This window comes from Ogataea haglerorum (assembly GCF_019207285.1).
Source record: "Ogataea haglerorum isolate 81-453-3 chromosome Unknown 81-453-3_NODE_6_length_583072_cov_95.821986, whole genome shotgun sequence".
In the NCBI taxonomy this organism is placed as follows: Eukaryota; Fungi; Ascomycota; class Pichiomycetes; order Pichiales; family Pichiaceae; genus Ogataea; species Ogataea haglerorum.
Window position 1 is genome coordinate 120,704 of NW_025065156.1, and position 17,489 is coordinate 138,192.

The 17,489-nt window shown below is 42.4% G+C and overlaps 6 protein-coding genes across 6 annotated transcripts; all 6 read left to right on the top strand.

The window, feature by feature from the left end:
• Positions 1–135: 135 nt before the first annotated feature.
• On the top strand, positions 136–1,451 carry KL911_002373 (uncharacterized protein; the record flags this gene model as incomplete). Its single annotated transcript, XM_043197435.1, has 2 exons — positions 136–165; positions 291–1,451. The coding sequence occupies 2 exons, from the start codon at positions 136–138 to the stop codon at positions 1,449–1,451; spliced, it is 1,191 nt and encodes a 396-aa protein (XP_043054653.1).
• Positions 1,452–1,690: 239 nt separating this feature from the next.
• Positions 1,691–5,671, top strand: KL911_002374 (uncharacterized protein; the record flags this gene model as incomplete). Its single annotated transcript, XM_043197436.1, has 1 exon — positions 1,691–5,671. One exon carries the CDS (start codon positions 1,691–1,693, stop codon positions 5,669–5,671), a length of 3,981 nt encoding a protein of 1,326 aa, XP_043054654.1.
• A 1,117-nt stretch (positions 5,672–6,788) lies between these two features.
• KL911_002375 (uncharacterized protein) lies at positions 6,789–11,696 on the top strand (the record flags this gene model as incomplete). Its single annotated transcript, XM_043197437.1, has 1 exon — positions 6,789–11,696. One exon carries the CDS (start codon positions 6,789–6,791, stop codon positions 11,694–11,696), a length of 4,908 nt encoding a protein of 1,635 aa, XP_043054655.1.
• A 268-nt stretch (positions 11,697–11,964) lies between these two features.
• Positions 11,965–12,714, top strand: KL911_002376 (uncharacterized protein; the record flags this gene model as incomplete). The annotated part of the gene is made up of 1 exon (XM_043197438.1): positions 11,965–12,714. The coding sequence occupies one exon, from the start codon at positions 11,965–11,967 to the stop codon at positions 12,712–12,714; it is 750 nt and encodes a 249-aa protein (XP_043054656.1).
• A 308-nt stretch (positions 12,715–13,022) lies between these two features.
• KL911_002377 (uncharacterized protein) lies at positions 13,023–16,301 on the top strand (the record flags this gene model as incomplete). Its single annotated transcript, XM_043197439.1, has 1 exon — positions 13,023–16,301. The coding sequence occupies one exon, from the start codon at positions 13,023–13,025 to the stop codon at positions 16,299–16,301; it is 3,279 nt and encodes a 1,092-aa protein (XP_043054657.1).
• Positions 16,302–16,719: 418 nt separating this feature from the next.
• On the top strand, positions 16,720–17,217 carry KL911_002378 (uncharacterized protein; the record flags this gene model as incomplete). The annotated part of the gene is made up of 1 exon (XM_043197440.1): positions 16,720–17,217. The coding sequence occupies one exon, from the start codon at positions 16,720–16,722 to the stop codon at positions 17,215–17,217; it is 498 nt and encodes a 165-aa protein (XP_043054658.1).
• Between the last annotated feature and the right edge of the window lie 272 nt (positions 17,218–17,489).

Below are 17,489 nucleotides of genomic sequence, written 5' to 3' on the forward strand. Positions count from 1 at the left end.
TTTCTACAAAAAAGGGGCAATTATCCCTCAAGCGCCATCCTGATAAGTTTAATATCAGCATTATTTCAATTTCAAAAGATGAGGGAATACACGTTGTTCGATATAATTGTCTATTTAACTCTAGCCATCGTCTACATGTCGTCAAATTATACCTTTGGCAATACAGTAAGGTTTTTCGTTGACCACTACAACTTCTGTAAGTAAATAAATCCTTCAAATACTAATTGTTAGTTCTCAACTTGATTATTGAGATAATCGTGTACGGCTTCGTGGAGCCACTGAATCAAAAGAACAAAGTGCATAGACAGGGGACCTTGAATCATTATGTGCTATTAAAAGTCGTCAAGCATTTCTTACCAGAAATCACGGATGAAAATAATCCCAGCTACTCATTGGTGGCAAACCCTGTCTGGAAACGTTTCTATGATTATCGTTCAGTAGTCCAGGCTTGGAATGGAATTGAGCGAAGCTTCTACGAGGAGGTCAAGGAAAATAATTTGAAAGGTAATTGGATTAAAAAAGTTCAATGTCAAAACGAGACTCCTTTGGAACCTGATTTAGTGATATATTATATTCCGAACATTTTAATCTTGTCAAGCACTCCGCATTTTTATTCTGAATATTTGACTACATTGCACTCGCTACTGTTATTGCAGGGATTCAAAAATCCGCTAATATTTGTTCCCCAATTGAAAAATGTGCATAAATGTGAACTATCAGATCACCTATTCACAGTAATACAAAATTGGCAAGAAATTACCACCAGATATAAAAATGCCAAGTGGATAATTGCAGGAGATTCGGCTGGAGCAAGCCTTGCCCTCAGCTTTTTACTTTTCAGAATTGAGCCGGACTATAACATTTTTAAAAAAGAGGCGGAATGCATCGAAGGAAACGAGGACATTGAACACAAATTCCAAGAAATCAATAAGCCGATAAACAAACCCTTTGGTGTGTTATTGATATCACCTTTATTAAAATATAAAGGAATTTCGAAAAGAATATCTGAAGACATATGTCCTGACTTCTTGACTACAGATTTCATTAACCGGATCTCGCAACGTTTCATACCTTCACATCTTCCAGAACTAAGTATCATTCACAGTCCTGGATTTTGCAATAATCCTAACACCTGGGAAAAATGCTTTCCTGAGAAAGGTATCATTCTGACTTGGGGAGCTGAAGAGCTTCTGCGTGATGAAATCGAGGATTTTGGCAACACTTTGGCAATGGCCGGTAGCACCAAGTTGTGGAAAATGAAAGGCGGCATTCACTCATGGCCTTTCGCTTCTTTCCTCACGGAAGAGGCCCAAGACGAAAAAGAAGATAGCTGTTTCGTCCTCGCAGGAGTTATTTCTCGGATGACGTTATGGCACACGACGTATTATCTTGATCCTGAAAAGTCCAATGAGCCAATGAATTTGCTTACAATTGACGACAACCATCTTTGATTGTCTTCATCTTAATCCTCCACTGCTAAGCATCAATATGAAAGCGATTTATGGCGATACATATCACATATAAATAGCAGAGATACCTAAAAGATTATCTATGATTTTGCTTTTAGAATGTGCGGCTCAACGAAAATTTTCATCTCATGAATTTTTTTTTTTTATAACTGAAAACCGAAAATTAAAGGAAAGTTTTTGCTTCAGTTCGTCCCCGAATATTCACAATACAATAGATAGTCATGATGTATTTCATAACTGCTCGCCAACAAACTAAGCGACTATCGGTATTTGCTTCAAAGGGTAGAAGATTCGTGGGTGCGACAAAATCACGCAAGGCGACGTCATACGCAAGTCAGGCCTTCGGGAAGGCCTCACATCAGACAACTGCCATCATGAACTCTAACAAGGTTTTTCACAATCATAATTCAGATCTTGAAGAGATTCTGCTCTCGTCTTCAGTTGATAATGTGCTTACACCTAGCTCTGGTGATTTTTTTAAATCTTGGAGTCTTTTCGAAGCTTGTTTGTTCTCGAAAGACTACGAAAGAGCTGATTTGATATTGCAGAGCTTAGCAACCTTGAATAACGCGTCAGATCGGAAGAATCCGCGCAAATATTTTCATGATGGAATATGCCAGTTTCTTGCTACCTGGGGCCGCAGCGAAGACGTGTCAATGGCTGACGTGGAGAGTTGGCTAAATACATTTACTACGTGTGATCCATCATTCAAAAATGAACCTAGAGTAATTGCTTGGATCATCAAGCTGAAATTTGAAAAGAACGCTCCTCTTGCTGACATTTTTGAGGAATTTGATCAATACAACTTGAGGACGTTTCGGAACAAAAGGGCTGATATATTAAGGTATGTTGACGTGATTGGTGTCAACAACGTCAGGACATTACTTTCTTCAGATCCGACATTGCTTAGTGAGCTTCCCTCCGAATATGAAAAGTTCTTCGGTTTATTAATGGGAAAGCAAAATGAAGATACTGTTTCCGAAGATCATCCGACTGACCCAAACGTGGAATTATTGGCAGAAGCAGATAATGATATTATAGAAACTTTTCAACAAGAAAAGTCGGCTCAAAAGGACGCAAAAGAAGGCAGAGCACCGGCAATAGTGGATAATCAAATGGATGAACTGATGCCCGTTTCTTCATTCAATTTAAAGGCAATCAGACATACACTTTTAGGGTTAGTAGACTCCTACAATGGGGATGGTCAGTTTTTAGACAAATTCTTTGCTCTCGCAAAGCAGGAAAAGCTGAACATCGATTATGAGAAGTACGAAAACTTAGAAACGAAGCTTGATTTCTTTGAAATGAAATGTGCACTCCCCTTAGAGCAACACGAGAAATTTGATCTTATACTAGACATCGTTTCTGAAGAGCGTCAGAAAAGAGTGGAGTCAAACAGTGTTGAAGCTGCGAGACTGAAATGGGAACATGAATTTGAAAACATAAAAGACAAGAGCATGCCGGCATCCATAGGATCGTATTTACATGACTGGCTCACCAACATGCAACCTTTAATTGAGCAAGAGATTGAAGAATATTGGGTTGCACGGAAGCTCGAGAAAGAAAATCTGCTCGAAAATACATCGAGTTTTGATAAAGAGAGGTACTCGGAGAAATTAAAGCATGGTCCTTATTTGACACTGTTGAAACCTTCTAAGTCTGCAATCACAACTATATTAGAAGTCATCAAAACCTGCGTGTCCTCAGATCTTGTTCACGGGGCCCCAGTTTCCAAGGTGGTTATGGCAATTGGCCGTGCTATGGAATTGGAATTCAAAGCTCAAAGATTGCTTGCTGCAGATATTGATGTTAACAAGAATTTCAAGGCTATAAGGAAGACTCCTGAATTCAAGAAATTTGTCAGAGGGGCGAAAGCCTCTCAGTTGATCCGCGAAGCTGAGAAACGAGCTGAATCTTCTGCTGGTAAATCAATTGCTTTTGTCAGTTGGGATACAGATAGTCGGTGTCGTGTCGGCTCTGTAATGCTTTCTCTTCTTCTGCAGGTCGCGAAAGTTGATGTTGAGGGAACCGATCCAGTCACCGGCGATACTAAGACCGCTTTGGCCCCTGCATTCTATCACACTTATGATTATCAGAATGGGAGTAAGGTGGGTGTTATCAAATTAAATAGCAAGTTCGCCTCCAAGCTAGGCACTGAAAGGGTGGACAACACTCTTCAACCTCATTTCATGCCGATGATCGCAAAACCTCGTCCATGGACCACCCATAATGACGGAGGCTATTACTTAAAGAAATCTGCGGTGCTGAAAGCTAAGAACTCGCCAGAACAGGCTGCCTACGCCCGTACAGCCGCTATCAAAGGTAAGATGGATACTGTTCTTCAAGCGTTGAATAATTTGGGATCTACTGCATGGACCGTGAATAAGGACGTGCTCAAGATTATGATTCAGGTGTGGAACACAGGAGAAGAATTCTTGGACATTCCCAAATTCCGGGAAACACTTGATTTGCCTCCTCAGCCTTCGGCAGATGCCAGTCTTGAAGAGTTTTTCAAACACAAGAAGAAATGCCAGCTTATCTGTCGTGAGTTTTCGAAGGATCGCTCGATGAGATGTGATACCAACTATAAATTGGAAATTGCAAGGGCGTATGTTGGTGAACGTATTTTCTTTCCCCATTCTCTCGATTTTAGAGGAAGAGCTTATCCGATGCCTCCGTACTTCAACCATCTTGGAAATGATTTGTCGAGAGGTTTACTAAAGTTTTGGAATGGAAAGCAGCTGGGTGAGGAAGGTTTGAGATGGCTCAAAATTCACGTTTGCAATCTTATGGGATTCGATAAGTTATCGCTCGATGACAGAGTCAAGTATGTTGATGATCACCTAGGTGAGATATTTGAGTCAGCTAGAGATCCTTTGGGAGGCTCTAGAATGTGGATGAACGCGGAGAAGCCTTGGCAATTTTTGGCTTCAGCAATGGAGCTGGAGCAAGCTTACAGATTACCGGATCCTACTAAGTTCATCTCTCATCAACCTGTGCATCAGGATGGAACTTGTAATGGTCTTCAACACTACGCTGCGCTTGGTGGTGATATTGAGGGTGCCAGACAAGTCAACTTGGTGCCTGCAGACAAGCCATCTGATGTTTACACTCATGTTGCTCATCTGGTGGAAAAGTCTGTTCAGGAAGATCTCAAGGCTGGATCGGATGAGGCCAAATTAGTGAAGGACGTTATTAGCAGAAAACTTGTTAAACAAACCGTGATGACCAGTGTTTATGGTGTTACGTACGTTGGGGCGCGTGCTCAAATTACGAAGAGACTGAAGGACATTGAGTTTGATGAAAAATATATTTCAGCGTCTTCGAGATATTTGACACAGAAAGTGTTCAAGGCTATCAGAGAGCTATTCGACAACGCGCATGCAATCCAAGATTGGCTCATAATTGCTGCAAAGAGAATTAGCAAATCTGTTAGAACAGACATCGACATTCCCCAAGATACCGACTACATGTGCTCGGTTATTTGGACGACACCCATGGGATTGCCTGTGGTTCAGCCTTACAGGGAATACAAGGGAAGGCCGGTGCAGACCACGATGCAGACAATCACAATTGTCGATCCTTATCAAGTGAAACGTGTCGACGGTCGTAAGCAGGCAAGTGGATTTCCACCAAACTTTATTCACTCCTTGGATGCCACTCACATGGTGTTGTCTGCCAATAAATGTTCAGAGGCAGGTCTTGTATTTGCTTCAGTTCACGATTCTTACTGGACTCACGCGTCAGATGTTTCAGTCATGAACAAGATTCTTAGAGAGCAATTTATCCATTTGCACACAAACAACTTGATTGAAAAACTGGATAAAGAACTTAGAATGAGATATGGCAAAAATTTGATGGTGATTGAGGTGAACAGTACCAGTGATCTGGCAATGGAGTACAAGAAACTCCGCAATGGCTTGCTCTCAGAGCTCAAGAGAAGCCCGACTCTGATTGATGAGGCGATGGCCGAGAGAAAAAGACAGTTATTATTGCAGTCAGACGATAAGAATGATATTGAAAGAGCGCAAAAAATGGTCACACCGGTGACTATCGCTGAAAAATGCAACTATAAAAACGAACTTGGATTCGAGGGTAAGAATGGCACCTCAATTTTAGTCCCATTTGACTTGCCACCAATTCCTTTGAAGGGCGAGTTCGACGTGAATGTGGTCAGAGATAGTCCATATTTCTTTTCTTGATACATGTACGCCTTGTATATATATGACGAAGAATATATATTAAATTATAGTCTAATGTTTCAGGATCCCTATCGTGGTATGTAGGACGTCCTAGTGAGTATCTTTATTAAATGGTATGATCTTTCCCTGCGCCTCCAAATTGTCAATCAGCATTCCAAGAGGTTCAAGTTCATGCCTATCGATCAAATCAAATTCTATGACGAAAGAAATGAAATGAGCAAAATACGAGTTCCAGTGTGCTTCTAATGACAGATGGACCAGCTTGTCAAAGTGATTATGAAAGATGTGCGCGATTATCCTGAACATTTGAATGTATATACCCTTTATCTCCTTCAAAAAGGAAGGAGGAAATGCCATTCCGGATTTTGTGGGGAATATTGTCTGATCATTGATTTTATTGTTTATCCATGTCAAGGCATGATCAATATATTGATTCGCAGGAAGAGAAACGGTTTTACCGTTTGGCATCATCCATACGTATTCAGTTTTTGGATCTGCGGTCATAATTGGGTAGCGGTCAGGAGTCACGTATTCAGATATCACTCCGTAGAATTTGCTCAGATGATTGAATAGCTCAAAAGTGTTAAGGGCTAACCATTCATGATAGTCCACATATTTCGGTAGTTGAACAATGGTTTTATAAGAGCCTTTAACGAGTGCGATTTTTACAAATGGCTCACTAATGAAAAGCGGTTTAGGTGCCTGTTTGCTTGGTTGTTGGCGAGCCTGGTTGGTGGATTTAAACGACCTGATAGATTGCTTGGAAGGCGAGTGTGTCCTTCTTAATGAAAGCGACGATCCGTTGTTGTTTGAATATATTGATGTCTGCGTATTCTGATTGTAGTTCAGCGATGTGGATGAGTCGTTGTTCAAATAGAGCTCGTTATAATTGTTGCCTAACTTATTTTGGTTCTTCTTCTTCGAGCTTCTCGTAAAACCCCTTTTGGTTAGACGTTGCCACTTGCCACTCCCATACTTACTTGATGGTGTTGAAGAACGACATGTTTGTCTGGAACTAGATTGTTTTTGATCAGTGATGTTTTTGATTTGATTCCGGGTAATTTTTCAAACGCGCATCTACTTCGAGTAGATCAGAAGGTTAAACTCACAATAATAAATGGTGAATCTAGCGAAGTCGGACTTGGATCTTGATTCAAGGCGAGTCCCTGCATTCAATCTCCACACAGATTTAAGTGATGCCTATTTGGTGCGTGAATTCAAGAATTACAACGTCTACTTGACAGGCGACAATGAAAGCCTTCTCGCTGGCGAGAAGACTATTCTCTGGCTGAAAGGAGGGATCGTGACACGGAATCTGAAATTTGATTCTCAGATTATCAGCTGCTTCTTTACCAGACTAAATGGAGAATCTTCCAACATTCAATCTGAACAAGTTTTGGTCGTGGTCCTGAAAGAGCAAATATGTGTTTATGAAAGAGGAGGACGTTCCCAAACTGTGAGTTTTCCATTCCATATTCGCAAAGCGTTTAGCTTTGAAAACGGATTGATCATCAGTAAGGAGTTTGAAAGCCCCACGATTGCTTCGAACGACCCGAATCAAGCCTTTTCATCTACCCTCTTATATGGAGGCGGCATTCCCCCTTTATCGGCAGCATCTAGTACAGCTGGTTCAAACGAGAGCAATTTTCTTACCCTTCTTGACACCTTGGGTGAGCTGGGATCCATTGTGTCATCATCTACCACGTCTTTCTCCTCGAAAGAAGAAATCATTTCATTTCCTTCAACTTCAGCATATTCAATAGCTACGACATACAATCCTGTTGAAAAGGCCATTACAGTTTATCACACAAGGTTTTTGCACAGGAACAGAAGCTCAAAAGTGAATTCGTTATCATACCAGAGTCTCAACAGGAGACCAAGCAAGAAAATATACGTTAGTAAAAGTCAAACCAACGCTCCAACTGTTAACGCTTCTGGGTCCGCTGCCAGTGGTAGTTCTGGACCGAACACGGCTTCGGGCGGCCACAGAATCCTTGATGATCAGATTCTTGACGCCAAACAAACACGGTCCACCTCTGACGCAATGTCTTACGATAGAATGGCATCTGGGAGCGAGTTCAATAACGAAACAAGCAGTTTTTTTACATCTGCAAATCACCAGCAAATAGACATGGCCCGTTTGCGAAAAGATATAATATTCACGAAGCTGACGTCAATAGAGTTCACGGATGATACTGAGCATTTGAGGATATTCAACATTTCTTACAATGACCAAGAAGCCATTGTTGTATGCAACCGGAAATCCCACACAATCGAGTTTTTCATTTTCAGCAATCCGGGGTCCCCAGTCAGCTTGCCCTCGCTCAAATCAACATACTCCGTCAAAGGATTGGATGCTGTAGCTTTGTCTCCGGTCTCCAAACATTCGGGATACATTGTTTTGCTCTATGATCTTTCTCACATTATCCTTGTTAATCCATTTTTGGGACTTTTGTCGTCCACGATCGATATTTCTTTGCATCTACCACCCATTAGGTTTCTCGACGATTGTTTTGGTTCTAGTGTGTCTGTACATTGCCTGAACGACAAACACTATACCATACAACTGATTTTACAGCCACAAGACAAGCTTGTTCATACTTTCATCGATTTGCTCAAGTACCTTGCTAATTCTTTTACCTATGAATACTTTTGGATTCAGTGGTGCGCCAATTGCTCACTTGACATACCCCAAAACGATGACTGGCAAACATTCGTTGTGACCTTACTTTCACTTACTCTGCCAGATGATTTTGAGCTTGACAGCGAGCTTAATGATAAGAACCTGGTATGCTCATTGCTACCTTACGCACAGTTGGCAAAACAAAATATTGAGAATCTTTCCGCAGCGTCCCATTCTAGAGGAGCATACATGCTTACAGATCTATTACCATCCATAGTCCTATCCCTTCATCTCGTAAGAGAGGAGCTCAAACTCAATGTGTTGGCTACAGAGAAAATTGAACAGCTTTCACTTCTTTTGGCTCAGCTCTGTAGCTGGATGGGGTGGACCGACAATTGGTTTAAATACTATATGCAGGATTCCAAAACCATTGATCGCACGACCAGGTTCTTGATGGCTCAGCCATTGGCGTCACCGCCTAACCTTTTGCAATCGCTGGCTAGCTTGTTTTCCAACTCTATTGTTCCGTACGTGACTTTTTCTCAGATTGCCGAAGAAGATGAGACGATTGATGAGCTAGTAATTCCACGCACATATTACATTTTGCGATTATTTGAGGGACTTATTTCACCCGAGTTCCAACCCACTGATGTTATCAATATGATGGTGGACTATAATATTGATGCTACTATGCTAGAGTCATTTCCTCCGGGCGTCTATCTGCCACTAAAAAATGCTATAATCAATTGCAGCGAGTCCGCTTTCCATTGGAACACGGGCGTTGACGAGCTTGAGTTGATAGGACGAAAAGATCTTCTGGCCTTCACTCAAAGTGTAGCGAAAGAAACTTCAAGCACAAGACATGATTATACAGACATACCACAAAAAGATATGATGCAGATACTTAAGTTCGTCAATGATCATGAAGCAATTAGTGCATGGGATGGACAAGCTGAGGCTGACAGATTCCAGGTGACTAAACTGATATTTCATGAGGACCGCAGATTCTATGAACTGACGAAGCTCTTACAGACTTCTCGTGTACAAACTGCAACACTGAGAACTGACGAAAGAATGGATGAACATGAAAAGCTTGTCAGGCAGCGAGCACTTGGAGCAAAGGTGGCTTTGCGAACATTGACAATGCCTCTGGGCAGGGGTGCTGTCTTTATCTCAAGTAGGAAACCGTTGATGACGGAAAGGTTTCCTATTCCTAAGATGAATTTTAATGCTCTGATTTTACCAGACATGATCAACGTTAGTCTGGAGAAAGATATGATTGACCAAGAAATGTACAATTGGGGATTCTTCCACAACGGTGCATCATCAGGACTCACCATTTCTAGAGATTCTACGCAAATCAATGGAAGTTGGATTGTATTCAACCGTCCACCGACTTTGAATGCACAACATGCAGGATTTCTTCTCGGACTTGGCCTCAATGGCCATCTGAAAAAATTAGAGGAATGGCATATTTACAATTATCTGGGCCCAAAACACAACTTTACGAGTGTCGGCTTACTTCTTGGAATGGCTGCTAGTCTTAAAGGAACGATGGACATCAAACTAACGAAAGTGCTCTCGGTACACGTTGTTGCGTTACTGCCTCAAGGATCAACGAATTTGAATGTTCAATTACCCGTTCAGACAGCTGGCCTGGTTGGAATAGGCTTGCTTTATTTGGAAACACAGCACAGAAGAATGACAGAAGTTTTGCTCTCTCAGATCAATGCAACCCTTAATTATAATGAGAGAGAATTTGTCAGCGAAGGGTATCGACTTGCGGCTGGTATAGCATTAGGCTATGTCAATTTAGGAAAAGGTGAAAGTCTCAAAGCGTCTAATGACACGCATGTCATTGACAAGCTATTTGCAATGGCTGTGTCAGTTAGGGATATACAGACCGCCGAAGAATATGATAAGTCGTGCGGAGGTGCCATTTTGGCACTTACGTTTATGTTCATGAAGACCGGCAACTGTGAAGTTGCCTCAAAGCTTGCTATACCGCAAACAATGCAATTGCTGGACTACATTAGACCTGATTTTCTGATGCTAAGGTGTCTTGGAGCTAATTTGATTATGTGGGATCAAATTGGAGATCACAGGGAATGGGTCGAAGTGCAAATTCCATCTTGTGTGTCCGAAATATACAACGTTGAAACGATAAGCAAGCTAGATAGTGATTTTCTTCCTTATCTAAACATTTTAGGAGGAATATTGCTTTCAATCTCGTTCAAGCACGCATCATCCGGAAATACTGAGGCCAAAGACACGCTTCTGTACTACTTTGACAGATTAATGAGTATCTGTGCTTTAGAACCTAGGAATTATGACGAGCGTGTGGCGTTAATTGGTGCCCGAAACATCATGGATGTCGTGATTCTCGGGCTTTCTATTATATGTGCCGGAAGTGGAGACTTGTGCGTATTCAGACGTTTGAGATTTTTGCAAGGGGTGGTTGACGAGTCAATGAATTATGGGAATTACATGGCAATCAATTCTGCTCTTGGATTTCTGTTCTTAGGTGGCGGTCAAATGGCTTTTCGGAAGGATAATCTTGGAATTGCTGCTATTGTAACCGCTACCTACCCTGTTTACGGAACCAACAACTACAACAATGGAACTGAATGCTCAGAAATCCATTTGCAAGCATTGAGACACTTTTGGGCGCTTGCCGTGGAGAACAGGTGCCTCAACGTGCGAGATGTGAACACAAAGCAGCCCATCAAAGTTGATGTACAGATTGAAACAGACCTTGGATCGCTGATCAACCTCCAAACACCTTGTTTGATTCCAGAGCTGGACAGCATTTCGAGGATATCTGTTGTCAATTCGGAAAAGATTTATTTCCCCGTGACACTTGATTTTAAGGAACCAGGCACCTTAGATCTATTCAAACAGGCTCACCTCAACATATTCGTATACCGCAAAAGGGATTACCAAGATCTGAGGCTTTCTTTTGATGATATAGTCAAGCAGGTTGAGATAGATCAACAGATAAGCGATGATGTCGATTGCATGAAAGAGCTGGAGAATTTGAACATATTCAAAAGCTTGACGCGTTTCGAGAAAGCAACCATGGTCGACAATAAAAACAAAGACTACAGAAAGAACTCTACTGTTCTCGACTTCAAGCTTGAGGTCGAAAGATTAGTCAAACGTCCGCAAAGCATGGAAGATTTGTGGAACCTTAAACTGCTTTTTAATTTCGTTGACAAGCTACAGGGAGCCGAAAATTACGACGGTTTAAGGGAACCGAGTGAAATGTCAGTCTCTGAGAACTCAGATTATTTTTCAGATAGGACACGAACCGAGCTGAGCTTCTTAAATATGAAATTCATTGAGAAGCTAAAAAACGATTTGTGGTCGTGCATACAAAAATCAAGTACCTGGTCTGACTGAAAAATATGACAGCCCGCTTCGAAATGCGAAATTTTCTGTGGGGTAAATATGTGCCCGCATTGTCGCTGCCCCATTTATGGAGTACCCGGTGACATCAACGAAGTTGCTGCTCCGTGGGGAGATTTTAATTTACGCCGTAAATTTTCGGCCCCTCCATGATATTTGCCGGTGAACTCCAATTTTTAATGATTTGCTTGCTGCAAGTAGGAGAGTCAAAAAGGGATATATTTGCATTATTCTAGAAATAATATAAATTATTTGGTTCTTCATGGTCCAGCTTTTCGTTGTTCACCCTGATCTTCAAATCTCTAACTGTGATGACTGCCCGTCCAAGGAATCTTTGGGAAAGAAGAAGGACGCTTATGTCAACAGTTTCAAACTCTATAACAAACTAATTAGACGGTTGTCTTCTAATCCAGAAGTCACGGAACTACCAAATTGGTGTTTAACCAAAAGCGCCGAGCACAACGTCCGGAGGATACTTGAGCACGGTCGCGATGAGGATGTCTCGGTTGATCCAGAGACGATAAACGAGCTGGATGCGATTGACAATATGGATGATCTCAAGTTATCGTCCTTCAAAGTGAGCGATGCCGATTTTTCCAAACAAGCCTCCTTGAAGGAGAGCGATGTGCCGCTGATACAACGCTTGGACCTTCCGGACAATCTAGACAAGGACTTGACGGATCAGAAGACGAACAACTTTCTGGCATTCAAGTATCTTCAGATCGTGATGGACCTCTCTCTCATCGAGTACAAGTATCTGCAAGTTTATGCAAAGATCAATAGTGCGATCAAAAAGTACTTCTCATCCCCAGAGCTGACGCTTGATATGGAAGAAGAGGGATGCAGAATAGTGAGTACTCAAATGGATTTCTTCAAAAAACTAGAGGTGCTTCTTAAAAAACTGACCTCTGTAAAAGCAGAATTTGAGAAAAAGATTCTTCTTCCAAGAAAGGACGTTATGCAACTAGTTCAAGGCTACAGCTCTTCTCAGAAGCAAGAAGTTGTTGGGTAGCTAATGAATGGTATATATGGCTATATTTTTTCTGCTTGGATTATCTAAGCGCGACTATTTATGTTTTAATTTCAAACACGGAACACGGTACGGTGGTGCATACACAAGAAAATATTCATTTTTCTAAGAGAATTTGTGGGAATGGAAGGAGCCAGAAATTAAATTTCAAGTCTGTCCTTTGCATCTTCATTAAATCAAACTTGAGTACGACATTGCAGACATAGAATAGCTTTACTCCACATAGACGCTAGCTTTCTCCTTTTTTCCGCATCGGTCAGGCACCTATAGACATTGTTTTGATTCACTCGATGACATCCGTGGCACCACAGAGAGTTTCCTCATTTGCATCTAAGGCTGCCGTCGCAGCTACGGGCCATGGCAACAGTAACAGAGCTCTGGCTGGCTCTGAAAGGCAGATAGATCGTGTTGTGGAAAGTGTGGCCAACGCTAATAAAAGGCTTTCTCAGACATCTACCACATCCAACAGTAAACGAAAAGCTGAAAACAGAATTGGTCCCTGGAAATTGGGCCGGACATTAGGACGAGGTTCTACGGGAAGGGTCAGGTTGGCTAAGCACTGTGTTACTGGTCAATTATCCGCGGTGAAAATTGTTCCCAAGGCCGCTTCGGGCACAGTAATGCATTACAAGAATGGGAAGGGTCCTAAAATTGACGCAAACGGTTTACCGTACGGTATAGAAAGGGAAATCATCATCATGAAGCTTATATCACATCCGAATATCATGGCACTTTATGATGTTTGGGAGAACGACAACGAGCTTTATTTGGTTTTGGAGTATGTGGAGGGAGGTGAATTATTTGATTTTCTGATAAATCACGGGCGTCTCACGGAACAAGAGGCTGTGGGATATTTTAAGCAAATCATCAAAGCTGTTGAGTATTGTCACAAGTTTGATATCTGTCATCGTGATTTGAAACCGGAAAATATACTATTGGACAAGAATCATAACATCAAGATTGCTGATTTCGGTATGGCTGCTCTAGAAACCAAGCACAAGCTGCTGGAGACATCATGCGGGTCTCCTCACTATGCTTCTCCAGAAATCGTTGCCGGAAGGACATATCATGGATCTCCAAGTGACGTGTGGTCATGTGGAATAATCTTCTTTGCATTACTTACTGGTCATTTACCTTTTGATGACTCCAATATTCGAAAATTGCTGCTGAAAGTTCAGGCTGGGAAGTTTCATATGCCAGTCAATTTGAGCAGCGAAGCCAAGGATTTGATATGGTCTATGCTAAGAGTCGACCCGCGCGATAGAATATCTATCCATGACATTTTGAATCACCCTTTGCTCAAAAAGTATCCAGACACAAGCGACGAGATCCACATAGCTCAGGAGGCTGACCTCAAAATGACAAAACCTATCATTAATATCGACCCCGACATATTGCATAACCTTCAAACCTTGTGGCATGGGATTCCAATCAATGAGCTTGTCAGAAATCTTCAAAGTCAAGAACAAAACTCCGAGAAGATGTTCTACTACTTGCTGGAAAAGTATAAAGAATGTCATGCCCAAGATTCGGATGAAGAACAAATACACTCGAAAACGTGGAAGCGTCCGCCGTCTCCGGCAAAGTCCGCCAAGTTGGGAATCCCCAAATCGACTAGCATTCGTACCATCATCCAAGACGAGCATGGTGAGGTGCTAAAGATGTCCACTAGGGAAATTCCTTCAACGGCCAACAAGGCACCCCCTATGAGAGGGGCGAGGACCACGACTATCAACAAGAGTAAGGCTCCTGCAATGATAGTTTCTTCTTCATCTCGAAAATCTGTTTCATTTCCCAGACACAGCAGTCAGAAGTTGCTGAAAGATGAATCCAAGCCATGCCATTCAAAATCACTTGCCAAATCAAAGAAACTTACAGTCAATCCCAAAGATCTGCCTAAACTACCAGAGGTTGACCTGAGCGACTTCACCTATTTGGTTGATGCCGTCTTTACAGAAGAGAAGGTTGACACCGACCTGAACTTTGAGATATTCGAAGATAAAACTGACCTTATTCCAGAAAATAAAGCCTTCGCAAATGGTTCTCCTCGGAGTTCTGATACAAGGGAGCCCGCTAGTGAGAAGACTACAGTGGGAGAAGGAAGTGTGCATTCTCTCGATCCCAAGCGAAGACGCTCTCCGCTTACAGATTCAAACTCCACATCTATTCGCAAGACTAGCAACGTTTTAGAGAAATTCGGGGTGCGTATGAGCAGACTTGATGATTTCGAATCTAAGGAAAACAGTGGAGAGAAGAGCTCTGCAAAGCCCTTGTTGAAAAAATCCTCCATTGGAAGTTCGCACTCGTCGGTCAGGAATCTGTCTTCTTATTTGGATCCACGAAACGATATTCGATTGACCGATTACAACGAGCGCAGTAGAAAGGAGATACCGCCATCAAGAAAATTGCCACCAAATCTTGCAACCCCAAAGACGAAATCCCATAAAGCTGATGTTTCTGTTGACGAGTCCTTAATATCATACGATAATTCGTATAGTCTACACTCAGCGATACAGATTCCTATTCTGACTCCCAAAGAGGAACAATTTAAGATATCACCATTGGATCAGGATAAGTTTGCTGACGCAGACTCTGAACAGAATGCAAAGTTTGTTTCCTCGCAGTCGAATCGTTCTATCATCAAAACACATCGTAAGGTCGAATCAGCAACTTCTCAGGACTCTCAGTTGAACAAATTTGTTCAACAGCCATTCCCAACAATTCGATGCTCCTTGTTGGCCAACTCTAATTATGAGATGCCTCCTGAGGACGCTCATCAACGAAAGCGGATGACTCTCACTCCTGAAAAAACGAAGAAGATTGAGACTGTATTTGAAGAACCGAAGAGGGTCTCCGTTTTTGACGATCCTGAGGTGGAGCAGCCACTTGTTGTGAGGGACGAGACAACCATTTTTGACGACGAGACCGCAGAAAAACGAAGGTCTTCACGGCCAAATCCTATTAGCCTGACTACAACCAAGGAAAGAAAAACCGCAGGATCCCAAGTTAAAGCGAGAATTTCTTCTCTTATCTCCAAAAGAGAGTCCGCGCCGATCTTCCAAATTGAAAACTCCCCTATGGATCCTGACTTCAAAGAAAGGGAGTTAAGGGAACGCCAGACCGAGAGGTTTTCTGTGAGCCCGCAGAAACGGCCGAATTGGTTTAAGCGATTGCTGGGCACCATCGAGAAACAAGTCGATAGTCCCCATGTGAGAAGACAGGCTACCAGATTCAAGAGCACTCAATTTTGGAAAAAACAGCATATCATAGAGACAGACGTTCTTTCCTGCGAGCAGGTTATTGAGGGTTTGCGTGTGAAGCTTGATCACCAGAATTCAATCAAGCTTCGTGCGGGCCGAACATCAACTACTCTGAATGTGGAGTACGTTGGGGATTCTAGAAAAAATAGTCTCAGTGTGACTGTGGAGACAGAACGACAAGATGGCTACGAATACGGTTTCTCAGGGTGTGTTGTTAGACTGATGAAGAACTCGGGGTCTACAAAAATGTTCAAGCTTTCGGCTTCGATGGTGGAGCAGATCATACGCGATCTGGAATTGACTATATAAGTGAACTTAAAACTCAAAAATATTCTCGCAACCTGTCAGGTAAAAATTGAGAAAAAGAAATTGTCATGAAACGGTTTTTCTGCAAGATAGGTAGGTTGACAGGAGATCGACAAAAACCGTTTACAAAAACTAAAATTTAGCGTGTAACTAAAATATGTTTATGGTGAGTGCATCGGATGAACATAGGATTACTAATCGTTAGGAAAGCAAACCTGTCAGAATCAGCGTGATAGGGCAGCTGGGAAGCGGCAAAAGCACCCTGGTCTTGCAGTATGTGCAATCGCATTTTGTTGAGGAGATCGATTCAAACGTTCAGGATATATACAAGAAGGAGGTGGTAATAGATGGCCAGAACTACCAGCTGAACATCCTGGATATCGTTGACACTGACTACGGACTAGATCTAAAGACAGAAGACATGCTACGGGAATCACAGGCCATCCTTATTGTGTACTCTATCGTGAGCGAAGCCTCTTTTGATTCCGTTCTCATGCGGGTCGTGCACGCTCGGTCCATTCTCGAGGGAAGGGACGTGCCCATCATCCTGGTGGGAGCGAAGGCTGATCTCGAGAACTACCGCCAAGTTTCCTCTTCTTCAGGGTTGCAGCTTGCCCGCGAATTAGGCTTATCGGCGTTCCTGGAATGCAGCGCCAAGACAAAATACCAGGTCGACGAAGTTTTCGAAACGGCCGTTCGACAAATGCTTGTTGAGAAAGTGGAGCCGGCCAGATCTACAGAAGCCGATTCTCAGCGCGATACAGAACAGCCGACGGAAGGTAGTGTTCCCGAGGATGCTGAAGAACAAAGAGAAGCGGGAATTCACACTGAACCATCAGGAGCTGTGCAAGAAACCAATCCCGCTCCCAGGCCTGCTGCTCGTGCCAGCAGCTCTAATAGATGTTGTATAATAATATAGTGAATTTGGATCGTCAAGACTTTGCCCGAACATCCACCCATACACCAAATACCGATTAGCCGATAAATAGCGTGAGGAGAATTTTTTCAGAGCCGCTCGGGTATTCAAGGCTCACATTCAAGGCTGTAGCTGTGAAGGCTGGCTTTATATAAGATAAGCCCCAGAATTTTACTTAAAATGTGGGATCAGCACATATACGCTGAAAATGAGCTGAACGCCCTCTACAATAGTGTCAATTGGATGCTCGGTGATCCGGGCTCGTCTGCCTAACC